Source organism: Equus asinus, chromosome 20 (genome assembly GCF_041296235.1).
Source record: "Equus asinus isolate D_3611 breed Donkey chromosome 20, EquAss-T2T_v2, whole genome shotgun sequence".
NCBI classification, from domain to species: Eukaryota; Metazoa; Chordata; class Mammalia; order Perissodactyla; family Equidae; genus Equus; species Equus asinus.
This window is the reverse complement of record NC_091809.1, coordinates 86,933,049-86,943,957: the sequence shown is the minus strand read 5'-3', so window position 1 is coordinate 86,943,957 and position 10,909 is coordinate 86,933,049. Positions and strand designations below refer to the sequence as shown.

The following is a 10,909-nucleotide window of genomic DNA, read 5'->3' as shown; positions in this document are numbered from 1 at the left end:
ACTTTAGCTATCCCTCAATCATGTTCCCTGGAATCACATTATCAATAATATGGTCAGTTGACAACTAAGACCCTATTGCAAGTGGTCAGTGGGCTGACCAGGATTCCTGAAATGCGATGGCATCACAGTTACTAAGACTCTTACTTGTCGTTGGTAGGATGAGATTCAGGTGAAAAGTGAGATGTTAGGTTACATGGTGACTGTGGTTCCTGAGTCTAGTCTCCCATTTATAACTAAAAACATTAGCTATCAAGATTATGGGTGGGCTAACTGTTGGTATCTGCGTTGGAAACTTCAAATAGAAAATGATAAGATTAGGGCAGCCAACTGACAACTCAGGGCATGCAGTGAAAGTCAGAGGGCTCCCACAGGAACATTTAAGGAAAGCTTTATTTCTTCAGCCAAAGATCATAGAGTTCTAATGATCCAGAAGATAATTTACTTGAACGAGTAACAGAGCTGCAAGACCAACCAAATCTTAGTTTTGACAAATTTTCGTTTATAAAGTCAGAACACTGAAAAATATTAGGAATTAAAAAAAAACAGGGATTTACCACAAAAATCACTCCTGGAATGTTGACATTTGAGTAAATGAGACTAAAAATCTTGAAACATTTGAATATCCCCTGCCAACCAAAGGAACTCTCTTCTCATTTTACAAAAGCTATTTATTTTATCTTGTCTGGAGACCTTACAAAATCCAAACCTGAGGACAAGGCCTTACAAGATGATGCTTTTCCTATGCAAGATCTGCCCCATCTCTTCTCATTGTATCCAAGCCAATGAGCAGTCAGATCTCAGCAAAGCCCAAGCAAGGAAATGTTATTAACACTTTGGGAGAAAATAGCTTCTCCACTGAAGTCATTGCAGAGTTTAATTGGACTAACTAGAATCAAATAAACACTTATATGAGTAGATCTTGGAAGTGTTAGATCTTGACAGCAGAGGAAGTGGCTGGTAGTAGAAACATAAACTGACATAGAGAAGAATTTACTGACATAAGGACACTCATCCATGATTGGTAGTTTGCCATCATATCAAGAATACCTGGAAACTATGATAATGCACTGCTGAGATGGTTGCTTGAAGCTTGAACATGATGATTACCTATAGCAAATTAGGAGGAGATGCTAGATTTGCTTGGCATAATATAAACTTTAGAAATCTCAAAGAGGTTGGCATGTTAGAGTAAATTTATCATGTAGGATCAGAGAATTTATCACAGGATTACTTTTTCTGGAAGTAAAGAGAAGACACTCCTTCACTGAGGCTATAAAGAATGCACTCGTAAGAGGATAGCTGATATCTATGAAATAAATAGTTCAGTAGTTGCTGTGTTCTGTAAGCTGGACTTGGCAAAGAAAGCTGCTTCTATGGAACTGGACTCCCTACTAACAGTGAGGATGAAGGGATCCTGAGACCACATGGCAGTACTTAACAATCAGAAGTAAGATAAATGTAATTTCTGTAGAAAGTAGTAAGGCTAGAATGGCAATCAGGGTGACAGGACTCAGAGTGATCTGATGCAATTGGCAACGGTGTTCTTGGGAAAAGTGAAGTGTACAGAGACTAGGGTGTTACTTGAAATACATTTTAAATAGAGAACTTCTGAGCATCAGACTGACATGAAACCCCTAAAGGGAATTTAGGGTCACTCAGTCTATTTAAAGATTTAAATCACTTCCCATATTCAGAGTCCACTAATTGAACATGTCTTGGTTCCCTTGATGGAATAACCTGCAATGCCACTGTAAGTATGCAATAAAAATTATCCAGATCTTTCCCAAAGTAGACCTGTCCATTTGCAAATGTACCTATTCATTGGGGAAAAGAGAAGACCCAGGCTCTTTGAGGACTATTGGATATAGCATACAATCTGTCACTGAAAATAGGCAAAGAAACACACCATTATGCTATTTTGGGGATGGTTAAAGTATGAGATTATTGAGACAAGATGATTAATGGAATTCTGGACAAAGTTTATTCCATAGCGAACCCAATAATTTTCAGATCTACCTGTAGCTATTCCCCAGACACCTAAGTATATGGTTGGTAATATCACACGTAGTAGCTAGAATAATTCTCATATTGTTATTACATCCATGAACTTTGAGCAATTATAGTAGTAAGGACAAAATTCAAGGTCAAAAGGAGCACAAATAACCTGTGTGAATAGTTGTCCCAGATTCCCATGACTCTTATCACTGTTATATAGATACCTCCCAATTAATTCATATCCGTGGTCTCACTGGAGGTTCCTGATAAGTTTCTGGAAGAGGAAGAAAATATTCAGGCTTTGTTCATGGATGGGCTGGTGAACAAGTCAGTGCTAATCAAAAATATAATTCAGTGGCACAACAACTCCATACATGTGGCCATGAGAAAGAGTGATGAAGGAAAATTCTCATAATGAGCAGTGCCCTTGGTTGTTAACTTTGTGCAGGAGAGGTTGTATGAGGCACATGGATATGCATGAACTTCTGTACTTTGCTGCAAGGCTTGCATAGTTGGTCAGGGGACAGAACAGACAAGCTTGGAAGAAGAGACATAAGGATGTCTGCGGAAAATGTATGTGAAATACATATTGAAGCAGACACAAAGGATGAAAATCTTTGCACCTCATGCTAAAACCTGCCAAATAGTATTCACCTCAGAGGAGGAACTCAACAACTAGGTAGAAAGAAGCTACATGTAAATGTCAGCCAGCCTTGACTCCACACTGCTGATCCAGTGCACCCATAGACAAAGTCATAACAGCAGAGACAAAGATTAAGTATGAGCCAAAAGTATGAGTTCCCTTTTACCAAAGCTAATCTTGGGGATAATATTGGGAAAACTGCGTGACCCTCTTTTCTAGATTGTTAGTAATGTTATTACCATCTTTTAATATTCAGCTAACAGCAACAGTAACTGCTCCTGAACACTTGATACGGCATTTTGTGTTTTCATTGGATATGACCTTACACATAATAAACAGGAAAATAACTCTATCTATATATGATCCAATAATGAATGACATTGATGTGTATTTTAGGATTCACTTTATGTTATGACTATTTTGGAAGTATGCAGAGAATTGAGACTTTAAGGGAAAAAAAATCAACTAATCACAGTACTTTTTGAATATCATTCAGAAAAGAACTGGCTTATTAACAAAATTTCTTACATTAAATTTGGACTTCTGGAATTGTATGAAGTGTCTGAATGAATATCTTGTTCAGGTCTTGCACTACTTGCAAATGTAAATAGCTGTTTGCATATATTATCTCACTTTATCTTGAAAACAACATCATAATTCAGGTGGTGTTAATAAGGACTTCCTGACAAGGAAACTAACTAAGCAAATATAAAACTTATGAGTTGCACAAGCTGGACTGTTGGAGACATATACAGGCACTTTGGGGACAATTACCACATTCTACCCAAGCGTTCATTAGAAAGTGGCTTTACTACTACTCTGAAATAAGAATGATTACATTTGGAGCCACTTCTGAATTAAGACTTTGACAATAGCCTTTCGAATTTGCTTAGTCTTCACACTGTAGATGATAGGGTTGAGTACAGGAGGGATGAGCAGGAAGACATTGGCCATGATGGTGTGGACAAATGGAGGTGCTGAATGGCCGTAGCAATGGACAAGAGACAAGCTGATGAGAGGGATGTAGAAGATGGCAACAGCACTGATGTGAGATATGCAAGTGTTGAAGGCCTTCTGCTGCCCCTCTGAAGAAGCAATGCTGAGCACAGAGCGGATGATCAGGACATAGGAGAGCAAGATGCAAGGGCAGTCAAACCCTGTCGTGGAGAAGAGTGCAATCAGACCAATGATGCTGTTGATTCTGTTGTCTGTGCATGAGAGTTGAATTAGGTCAACGTGGTAGCAGTAAGAAAGTGAAAGGACTGTAGAACTACAGAAAGATAGCCTCTTGACTAAGAGTACAACTGGTAACATGACAGCAAAATTCCTTATCAACATCCCCCCGCCAATCTGGGCAATCCTGGTATTGGTGAGGATAGTGGAGTATCTCAGTGGGTCACAGATAGCCACAAAACGATCGAAGGCCATGGCCAGAAGAACCCCAGACTCCATGAACATAAACCCATGGAGAAAGAACATTTGGGCAATGCAGGCATTTAAGGTGATCTCTCGGGCTTCAAACCAGAAGACCCCAAGGGTAGTGGAAAGTGTACACAGGGACAAAGTCAGGTCTGTGGTTGAAAGAATAGAAAGGAAATAATACATGGGCTCATGGAGGCTCTGCTCACGGAGAATCACAAACAGGATCATGCTGTTCCCAGAGAGGGCGATAATATACAGGAGACAAAAAGGGATAGAGATCCAGACTAAGGCTGCTCTCAGGCCTGGGATCCCCGTCAAGAAGAAGGTCAGGGGCTGAGCATTGGTGTTGTTGAGGACCAACATAATGAGGGACTGAGAAGAAAAGGATATTCGAATAATTACACATGTCAGATACTGAATATATATACAGCTTATCACTGAGAATATCTTTCTGGCACCCTGAGATTCACTGTATTACTATTGCTGAATCTCTAAGAACTTTAGTATTTTCTAAACTTTCTAGAGCTGCAAGCTTCTTTTCCCTGCCTCTGAATATTTCTCATTTGTTGAGAAGAGAGTATTCCCTGATTAATTCCACATCAAATTTGCTTACATCTCTACTATCTTTGGTGACAACAAACATCACAATTAAATCATCTTTGACTATAGGGTCTCCAGTATACTACCTAAACAATGTGATGAGAAATCTGATCTCCAGTAATTTTGGAAATAAATTATGGATCCAGAATAAACCCTTGAAAAATCAAGTCACGTTTGAAGTATAGATATCATTGGATTTTCCCAGGATATATCTAGTACGATACCAAAGACATCCTCAAGACACACGTGTCTTGTTTGTATAGGTGATGACAAGGTTGTCCAAAGAACAACCCTACAAAACCAAGTATAGCTCCCATTTGTTGAGAGTTGCCTGTGTTATTGGCATTTATATACATTATGTAATTGTTTCCATACACCAATGCTAGGAGGTACGTAGGTTTCTATGCATTTTGCATATGAGAAAACTAAGCCTCAGCAACTAAATGATAACCCAAACTTGTCTTTATAAAGGACTGTCTAATTGTTGAGAGAAACCATATATTATATAACAAAGATGGAGAAAAGAAATAAAGAGAGAAATTGAGAGAGAGAGAAGAGGGAGGGAGGGAGAGATGGAAGGAGGGAGTAAGGAAGGAAGGAAGGAAGGAGAGAAAGAAGGAAGGAAGGAAGAACAGAGAAAGGAAGGAAGGGAGAAAGGAGGGAAGGAAGAACAGAAGGAAGGATGGAAGGAAGGAAGGAGGGAAGGAGGGAAGGAAGGGAGAGAGAAGGCAGACAGAAAGGCAAATCTTGCCATTATTGTAACACAGAGCAGTAAGAATTACATTTTGATAAATAGTCACACAGGCTACTGGTAAAACACAAGGAACTATACCAGTCAACATTTCGTGAACGCATACCGTGTGCCAGGTGCAATGATCTTCATACTCATAATCTTATCCAATAACCATGACTCTCCAATCAAGTATAAAAAATTGTTATTCCTAATATATTCATGTGGAAACATGTTTAAAGTGATTAAGTAATTTACCCCAAATTATGCAATGAGGCAGTAAAAGAGCTAGAGTTGAAACCTGTGTATATGACCCCAATATCTTCATTCAATAAGGCTGAGGAATGCATAGAATGACTCTCTAAACAAGCCTGATGAACATCCTGGCAAACGTTTTTCAGATGTGTGCTTTCAGAGATGCATTATGGTCAATGTGGCATCTTCGGAGTAGAGTCCTAAGTTTCAGATATGAATTCCATATAAATTCTGCAGATATGAAGCTCTTTAGGCTTCTCAGAAAAGGAATCTATCTCATCATTAATAGTCTCTGTGTACAAAGGGTCCAGAATATCAGATGTCAAGGATACACCTACCATGGAAAACAACACCAAAATGGAACTGTCAAATTCAGTTCACTCGTTTAGTAACATCTTATTTGTACACCACTTACATATTATGCTGATGATACTTTCTTCCTTGAAATTTTCTCTCCCCATGTATTGGATGGCATTAGGCTCTAATATTTTCCTCCCACCACTGAGCAAATTTTTTTCCTGACTTTTTTTTGCACCAAGAACCTTAGCTATGGTATCCTTCACAGATCCACGCTTTGCCCATTCTCAAGTCATTAAAAAAATTATTGTGTCCATTTTTACAGCTTCATCTTTCACCTATTTAAACAGAAATTTCAAATGAATATCTGAAAGCCAGTTCTGGTTTCCACATTCCTGAAGATAGAACTTCCTGCTGGACGTTGCCATTTGGATTTCTAATCAGTATATCAAATTTTATATGTTCAAAACCAAGTTGATCATTTTTCCCTATAATTGTTCTTACACCTAAATATTCTGTATAAAGCTTATAATTTTCACAAAAAATTAACCAATTATCTAAATCAGAACTCTGGGAGTTATCCCGTACTCTTTTATCTTTCAAATAATCACCACTCCCAATTACCAAGTGTTTGCTCTTCAGCCTCTATTATCTCTCTTTTTTCTTCCACCTCTTCTTTATTTAAACAATATAATAATCTCTTTCAGATCTTCATAGTGCACATTCTGGACTATTAAATTAACCTACAGATAATAATACTTTACTATAGATATCAAATAACAATGGTCCAAAGCAATAGCCACATCCATTTATTAAGCATCTTCTCTGTCATAAAAATATAAATGAGAAAAAGAATCTTTTGAAGTGAATAAATTGAGAAACACACACACCAAAACCTGCGGGGCAAGACATTGGCGTGCAATGTACAGGCTGAAGAACATACATTTATTAGAAAACAAGGAGGTGGAATATTATTATGTTTTCAATATAAGATGCTACGAAAATATTTGAATAAATGTCAAAAAAAGCAATTAACACAGACAAAAAGCAGAAATGAATGAGTTAACAATAAACCCAAACCTAATTATTTAAAAAGAAAATATGTGAACTTTTTTCAAAAGTGGCCAAGAAAATTTTAGAAAAAGCATGATTAATTGCACGAGAAATAAGAAAGAAAACAAGAATATAGGTAAAGAAATAAAACTTTAGAATGGAATAGTATGTATAACACTATATTAGGCAACAGATATAAAATGGATAATTTTGTAGGATAATATCAGTCACCATACTAGCCCAAAAATCAAATCCAGCAGAGAAGAAATGGCAGTGACAGGAAAAACTCCACCAACGACCAAACTTAAAGTGAAAAAAAAGTAGAGTATTTTCACATGTTTCAAATTTTAGTCGAGCAGATGGGAGGGAATTTTGCCCCCCAGGGACATTTGGCAATGCCTGGAGGCAGTTGCAGTGTCACAGTTGGGGAGGGAGTGCTATTGGCATCTAGCGGGTGGGTGCCAAAAGGCATAAGTCCAAAAATGCAAAAGACAACAAAGAATTATCCAGCCCAAAATGTCAGGAGGGCTGAGGTTGAGCAGTCCTGTTCTAGAGCATATAAAAAGACGGAAGGTACACCTAAAACTTCTACAGTGATGGATGTCAATTAAACAAGTAAAACTGGAAAAAAATTTCAGAGAGTACATGTGTCTCTCAAACAAATGAGCATAGGTTTTGTAACCAGAGGAAAAACAAAAGATGAAAAGCTATTCATCTATTTATGATGAGATATACAAACATTATAAATAATTTTTAGAAAGCCAGATTCAATTGCTCTCTTAAAGAATATTGTATTTTGACACAGTAGACTGTGTCTTACAAATGAAAAAATTATTCAGCATAAGAAATCTATCAACAGTATGAATATACTAACAGTTTAAAGGAGGCAAAACATGATTTTTTCAAGCAATGAGGAAAAGAATCACAAAATTCAATGGCAATTCATCCTAAAATTCTTAAAATATGGAAAGAAAATAAATTTCCAAATGAAAGGTATCTTTCAGAAACCTGGAGCAAACATATTCACTGGTGACCTATTAAAAGCATTTCTACTGAAATTGTTGATGAAATAAGGACATCTGCTAACACAACTGCCATTCAACATTTCACAGAACAGTCTTAGAAAATGAAAAAAGACATGGAAATAAAAGCAGATACTGTTACCTATGAAAAGAAATAAAAAGGTCTTCATTTAGGATTTAGTTGATTTTTTAACTGAAAAATCCGAAAGAATGGACAGGAAACTCTATTAATAGAGTCTACCAAAGTGACCAAATAAAAGACCAATATTACAAATTAATGGCTTTTCCTGTTCACAAAAAATAACCACTGAAGAAATTTTATAAAAATAAGTGTTTTTTACAGTAGGCACAAAACTATACAATGTATTAATATTGTGTTTGGCAGGTTAGGGATGGTCTGTAAAAATTTACTGAAGAACATAGACAAAGTCCTTTAATCCTTTCCTGAAGACAGGAATGAATATCCAATAGTGAAAAGATGTGAATTCTCCCATTAATGCTCCTAAATTCAAAGCTTATCAATCAATAACACACACGAGTTTTTAATGGATAGTGACAGATGGACCCTAAAATGTATTAGGTGCTAAAACTGTGCAAATTTATTTCCTATAATATTGAAAATGACAAAGTGATTTGTCAAAGTCAAATGTCAAAATGTAATATAAAGCTACTGTAGTTAATAAAATATAATAGGTAAACGCTTAAAAAATACATCCCTAGAAAAGAATACTATTTCAAGAAAAAAAAAGTATAAATGAGGATAAAGAATATGATGGCAATGGCATCTTATATCGCTAGAAAAAGAACTGATATGTGATAAATGATGTTTGGTCAATTGACGATTTGTAAAAATATAAAGAGATCCCTATTTTACACATCTCTGTATTTGGATTAAGAATTTCAAGGCAAAGAAAGCTATACTAATATTAGAATAAATAAGTGAAATGCATTTGTGACTTTTTTAGGGAGTCCTTTCTTAAATAAGATGAAATTAAAGCCATTAAGTAAAATATTGATACAGAACACTGCATCAAACTTAACTACAACTGATTGCAAAAGACATGTGTAAACTACAAAGGGCAGCACTGTGTATATGCATTAGAAGGCCAAGACCAAAGAATGATGCTGCATCTGCCTTAAGCTAGATTACCTGCCTCTTGCTTGTTTGGTGATGGTCTGTAGTGTGATAGACGGTGAGGGAGTTGGGAAGAGGAGCAATAACACGAAATAGATTTCTCTGTCCGGAGGTTTTGGTCATGAAGGAAATGGTGGACATTGCAATGTATTCCTCTGGCCCAGGAGAAAAAAAAAAAAAGATGAAAGTAGAAGTCCCTGCTCCAGCATTGGCAGGAAGTGGGACCTTGATAAATCATTCCTATCTCAGATTCCTCATCTGTAAACCTTGGACTTTAAAACTATCCCTGGTCTGTCTCTTTCTGCAGTTTCTGTAATGGTCAAGTGCCAAGATGTGTTTGTTGAAGCACTTCTTTCTAAAGACAAATGATTTCTACTGAGAGCTATTGGAAAGCTCAGACTACCAAGGATCCTATAAAAAGGTTGATCTGATGCCAAGTGAAGGTACTCAAAGATATGAATTTCTAGCAAATAGGGATAGAGAAATCTGTCAAATTTAAAGGCTGAGTGAAGCAACAATAAAATATACAATCATTGTCAAATTTGAGCCACACAGAATTACAAAAATTCACTCCATTTCCTTGACATGGCTGATTTTACTATTTTCTTCTGGAAAGAAGTGTTTCTTTGCAAACTTCTTCATGCTGTCTCACAATTCCCACAACCTTCAACTTCAGCCTGTCACTCTGAACCCCTCTTCCCAATATCTCTACTCTTTCTCCTCTGATTTGCAGTCTTTTGCCTCTAAGTACCTGCCTCCCCATCCCTTATCCTTCCCAGGCTCTATCCTTTGCCCTCCAGGTTGGCTCTCAACAGTCCCTGTTCTTGGTCTGCTCTTTCTGGTCCTAGCCTCTTACCTGGCTCCCTACAGAGGGAGAGCTGCTCTTTCCACTCTCTGTCCAGCCAAGTGTATATGTAGGTGGCTCTCGGACCTTGCCTTCTATAAGGAGCCCAGCATGTAACCCAGCCCTGCTGCCAAGAGACCTCTAGGGCTTGGAGACAATATAATCAGATGAGCAGTGTGATCCAAGGTGGGAGGACTAGAAATTCCCAGCAGACTCACTACACTAGAATAAAGCAGGTCTAAGAGGTATTTTTACCATCTCCCTTTCAATTATTTTATTTCCTTTGTAATATTTTTCAATAAATATAAACATTCTTTTTTTCTCAGTTAATTTTACATGCTATTCACTGCTAAATAGGGTGCAGGCAAGAAATGACCTTATACTTCCCTTCTCTTCTTTCTCCATCCTCAACAATAGTCACCTAGAGCATAATATTTCCCTGAATAACATATATAAATGTACACATTACCTTGTAGCTATGATTAAATATTACATATTCATGTTTCCATTGTTTGAACTTTAAAGCAAATAAAGTTTGATGGAAATATGATTAAATAAAAATTACTCGACACAGAATCTTGAACACATGGTGTGACCAGAAAAAGGAATCACATATTCTATATCACTAAACACATATCTCTATAAAAGGAGGCATTCATTCCTTAAAATAACATTAATTGTTTCTATTTACACTGATTCAGTTGCCCATATTTATGTCAAATTTCTGTTTAATGTGTACTGGACCATGATTTTCTGGGACAACTTCCTATTTTCTCTGGAATTCAAATTTTCTTTCATTTTGCATGCTAGCAGGACAAAGACAAGCTTTCTTCGTCATCTCACTAATGATTTATTGCTATTTATTCATAATGGTAATTAAATGTTTGCAAAGTTTGAGTATACAAATATCCTC

The 10,909-nt window shown here is 36.8% G+C and overlaps 1 protein-coding gene across 1 annotated transcript; it reads right to left on the bottom strand.

The window, feature by feature from the left end:
• Positions 1-3,472: 3,472 nt before the first annotated feature.
• On the bottom strand, positions 3,473-4,423 carry LOC106831598 (olfactory receptor 51F2-like). The gene has a single exon (XM_014841904.3). The coding sequence runs from the start codon at positions 4,421-4,423 to the stop codon at positions 3,473-3,475; it is 951 nt and encodes a 316-aa protein (XP_014697390.3).
• Positions 4,424-10,909: the final 6,486 nt, after the last annotated feature.

Excerpts from the sequence above, each read along its gene's own strand:
- LOC106831598 (XM_014841904.3), bottom strand. The coding sequence starts at position 4,423 with ATGTTGGTCCTCAACAACACCAATGCTCAGCCCCTGACCTTCTTCTTG.